The sequence below is a fragment of the Populus euphratica genome, unplaced genomic scaffold (genome assembly GCF_000495115.2).
Source record: "Populus euphratica unplaced genomic scaffold, PopEup_1.0 scaffold3330.1, whole genome shotgun sequence".
Classification (NCBI taxonomy): Eukaryota; Viridiplantae; Streptophyta; class Magnoliopsida; order Malpighiales; family Salicaceae; genus Populus; species Populus euphratica.
The window spans coordinates 7162-11579 of record NW_011503154.1 but is presented as its reverse complement, the minus strand read 5'-3'; the positions used below and the strand labels follow the sequence as shown (position 1 = coordinate 11579).

At 29.3% G+C, this 4418-nt stretch overlaps 1 protein-coding gene across 1 annotated transcript in view; it reads right to left on the bottom strand.

Moving 5' to 3' along the window:
- Positions 1–279: 279 nt before the first annotated feature.
- The window catches only part of LOC105119671 (cellulose synthase-like protein H1), a gene marked incomplete at both ends in the record, with an annotated part of 11253 nt that continues 7114 nt past the window's right edge, over positions 280–4418 (bottom strand). Inside the window, one exon of the mRNA XM_011017835.1 lies at positions 280–525. Within this exon, the coding sequence (XP_011016137.1) occupies positions 280–525 (246 nt within the window). The remainder of the gene's footprint in view (positions 526–4418) is intronic.

Below are 4418 nucleotides of genomic sequence, written 5' to 3'. Positions count from 1 at the left end.
TTTTAATGCATTTCATTGGATTTTTCTCTCATATCCGTTTTCGTCTATGCCTTCTCTCTTAATTTCTTTTTTTTTTTTTTTTAAGAAATGATGCGGTTTTCATGGATTGGATTGAATCTAGACTGGTAGGGCGCGGGGGCATCTCTAAATTCGACGCCGTCGTTGCTAGCCTCAATTTTGGACATGACACCACGGTCGCTAGCTACTTCCCATGATGCTTAGAGCACCTACATTGTTTCTCTCTAATTAAGCTCTTTAGCTATAATAAATAGCAAATACATGTTTTGCCCGCAGCATTGATGCTATCCGAAGAGCTCTCTACTTTGGCTTTGTCTACAGCACTCACTATAAATGTATAGCGAGTATTGTAGCACTCTCTAGCTGTGGAGCTGCAGAGGGGGAAGGAGGAAGTGATTCGCCGGTTTTGGCAACTCTCGCCTAGAATATTTCTAGGCTTCTGATGTAACATAATCCCTCGAACCACAAATTTCAAAGCACGTCCAGCAGTTGAACAGACCAAGAACCCTAAAAATGAAACATAGGCTCACTATTACTAGCCATAAGGCCCATAACAATCCCTAAAACCACAGGCAAAGGTGCACAATAAACCTCAGCAGATTCTTTCTTGCATGTTATCAAGAAGGCAAAAATAGCAGTAAAAAATGGTCTGGTTGCCCCAATAACTTGATTAAAAGACATAGACGAGTACCTTAATGAAGTATATATGTCAAGAACTTGGTCATTGGTGGTGGCCCTGGTGGGTGACACGGTGGTGCCATCCATTATTCATAGGTTGCTGTTGATTCTCCTTGTTGCCCATGTTTGTGCCTCCACCATTGTCCTAGGCTTCAAGTGCAAAATGAATTTTCACAAAAACTTCAATGACCCGGCTTGGTTGTTGGTACTGTATGTTAGGACATTTTGGCATTCAAACACACATTAATTTACGTTTTTTTTTAAAAAAAAATTATACATTTGTAATAATAAAAATCTATTGAATTTGGACAAAGTCTTTTTTATACCTTAATCACAAGTTATCAACTAAAATTTATTCTCAGTTTAATAATTATTAAACACAACTTAAACATTGTCCAATTATCTAGACATGTATCAATGAAATTAAAATAATCTTTAATCCTATATTCTAACACTTTCACTATTATAATTTACTTATTTTATATATATATATATATATATATATATATATAGATAGATAGATTATCAAAAAAACATCATAAGGTAATCACATTCATTCATAATTATATATGTCATAATAAAGAGTCATAAATTATAAAAGTTGATTAACATATTATAATTTAAGTAGTTTAGAAGATAAAAAAAAAAAGGATTTTTATTTCTTATATACCAAGTAGACATTACAAAATAGATTACATGATCATTAATCATTAATTTTAACAAAAAAATATCCTACATCTCTAACAATTTTCTCAAGTTGCGAAGTATCTACAATTTAATTCAATATAAATATAATTAAGTTACTTAATAAACAAAACTAAACAAAAGAAATAACCTTAAATTTTACTTTCATTGCAACTATATTATGTTACTATCGATTATTTCTTTTACAAACTAATTAATCTTAATTAATCTAATATGAATTATAATCACCCTCAACTCAGAGTTATCGACCCATTTTCAGGTATCGCTCACCCATCTGGATAATTATTTTCATCCTTCATATTTAGGAGAAAACAAATCATCAGACAACTAAGTCTCTGTGCCCATTTTTCAAGCGCTAGTTTCCTCACTAGTTAATTAGTTTCTTCACCCATTATTGAACACTAGTTTCATTTATGAAAAACTATCTCTCTTGCTTATTACTGAGCACTAATTTCATTATCGGGAAGCTAGTTCATTCTCTCATTATCAAGCACTAATCCCATTACCAAGAAGCTAGTTCCTTCGCTCATTACCGAACACTAGTTCTATTACCAAGAAACTAATTATTTTGCTCATTAATGAGCACTAGTCCCATTATTGGAAAACTAGTTCCTTCTTTTCAATTTATCTGCATGAATGAAAATTATACATTGATAATTGTTTTACTTTTAAAAACTTGATAAATAAAAGAATTAAGGTGTTAAACATCTATCTGATGGTGAAACTCTTATTATGTTCCCCTGCTATTGCATAGCTCTCAAGACCAGTGTTTTTAAACCAGTTTAGTGGTTGACCTGACCCAAGAATCGAGTCACGGGTTTTGATCGGGTCATCCAGGACAACTTTAATTTTTTTTATAAATAAAAAAGATGTTGTTTAGGTTAAAAAAAATAAATAGTCAAAAGGTTACAACTAGGTTTTGATCGGGTCACTAGGTCAATCCTTCAGTTCAACCAGAGTATTGACTTCTCTTATTTTTTTCATAAACCTGACCCAGTTTCAAGCCTAGGTCAGCCGGGTTTCGGGTTGACTCGCTAGGTCGAACCGAGTTTTAAAACTATACTCAAGACCTCTTCTGTATCAACAAGTATACATCATTTTATTTCATTTCACTCTTACCACCTTAACAATTTAATTTTTACATTATAAAAAATCTTAGGCAAAAATAAAAGTTATTCAAACCCAATCAATCTATTTTGACCATTTAAAACATAGTTTCTTATTATAATTGTAACTAAAATTATAAAAATTTGGTTTTGAACATGGCTTGTTTCTTATGAAAGCTAATACTTCAAACTATATTTTAATGAAAAAAGAAAGCCCAGTTTTCCATTAACGCACTCAAACCACCTGTTATCATAATTTATCAAAATTATCTATTATAATTTTTAGATTTATCTTATCTCAGATTTTGATCCATATATGGAGTTTTAGAGCTTCAAATTAAGTAAGGTCAATCCCTCTAAAAAGCTAACACCTCATACTATAACTTGAATGAAGAAACCTATCCCAAATATTATCATTTTCATGCCTTAATGATTTTAGAAGATGAGATTGTCCAGTTTTCATTCCTATGACTTTATGATAAACCAAATATTTTTATTCAGTTTCTCACCTTTCAAAACAATCCTTATCATGTCATTTACATTATAATATCATTAAATACAATTTTATAAAACTTATCAACCTGACTCTTATTTATTTAAAATAATTAAAACTATTTCAAGAAAAAACATGCTCATTGTGAGATTTCATACCAAATTTACATTCCATAATATTAGCATAGTAATATATACTTTCAATTCTTCAAAATAAATTATCATAATTCACACTAACAATAGGATAATAAGATAAAAATATATATTTTCCATTAAGTTTCTCCTTGTACACAAAATCAACCAATTATAAAGATTCTCATGTCTAAGTTCTACAACCAATCTTAAGATTAAAGACATAATTGATTCAATTCATATTACATGATATAACTAAGCTTACCTAAAATGATTTTAAATATAAAATTATGGATTGATAAATTACAATTCACTTAAATAAATACATTTCCATCATGCATTAATTAGCACCATTTTGGCAAGTTATGAATGCCTTTAGGATTACCATGCTTTCTTTATTAATTCTCACTAATTTAACACCCATTATAAATTACTCTAACCCAATTGAGTTAATTTATCATTAATTTATATTTTCCCCAAATTTCTATCATAAACCCTAACTTTAATTCTAATATTTTTACCTCAATTGTTATTAGTTTCATATAAAATTACTAAATTGGATTTAGAACATCCCACTAACTGAATGTTAATTTAGTCTTCAAATCCTAACCTGTCGAGATTTTAAAAATCCCTCTTTATTTTTCTTCAGTACCATGACAACCCCTTTAGTTTCTTTTCCTTTCCATAACTTCTCTTTCTTAATAAAGTATTTAAGGGTGGTAATTCACAGTCGCTCTTCAATTTTGTTGGTTTTCTAATGTTTTTTCCCTAGGAATTCTCTTCAATTTTTTTTATTTTTCTTTCTTTTTTTTTTCCGTTACTTCTAGCCGGCCATTAAAGTGTCTGAGAGAGAATTTTTATAGTCAATTCTTTGAATTATTACACAGTAACCCCATCTTTTCATTTAATTCTCATTTTGTCCCCACAATTTTCTAATTGATTTCTCCTCTTATCATTTCATTTTAATTTTGCCTTTGACATTAATTTTTAATTTCCTCAATTTTAATTTAATTCATTTTGTTTCCGAGTTATTTTTAATATTTCATGAAGAATTTAGTTTGGATTTTACATAATTCCTCTAGTGAGGACATCTTCTTATGTGGATCATATTTCAAAGAGATAAAACTTGCCTTAATCAACATATATTATAAGGAGAGAAAAAAAATTTCTCAAAGAATGAATACTTATTATTATGCATAAACTAGGAAATGGTTTTTACTATAATGATCATAATTTTTTATAATTTTTTCTATAGAAGTGACCAATCTTTAATTTTTATTTTTCTAT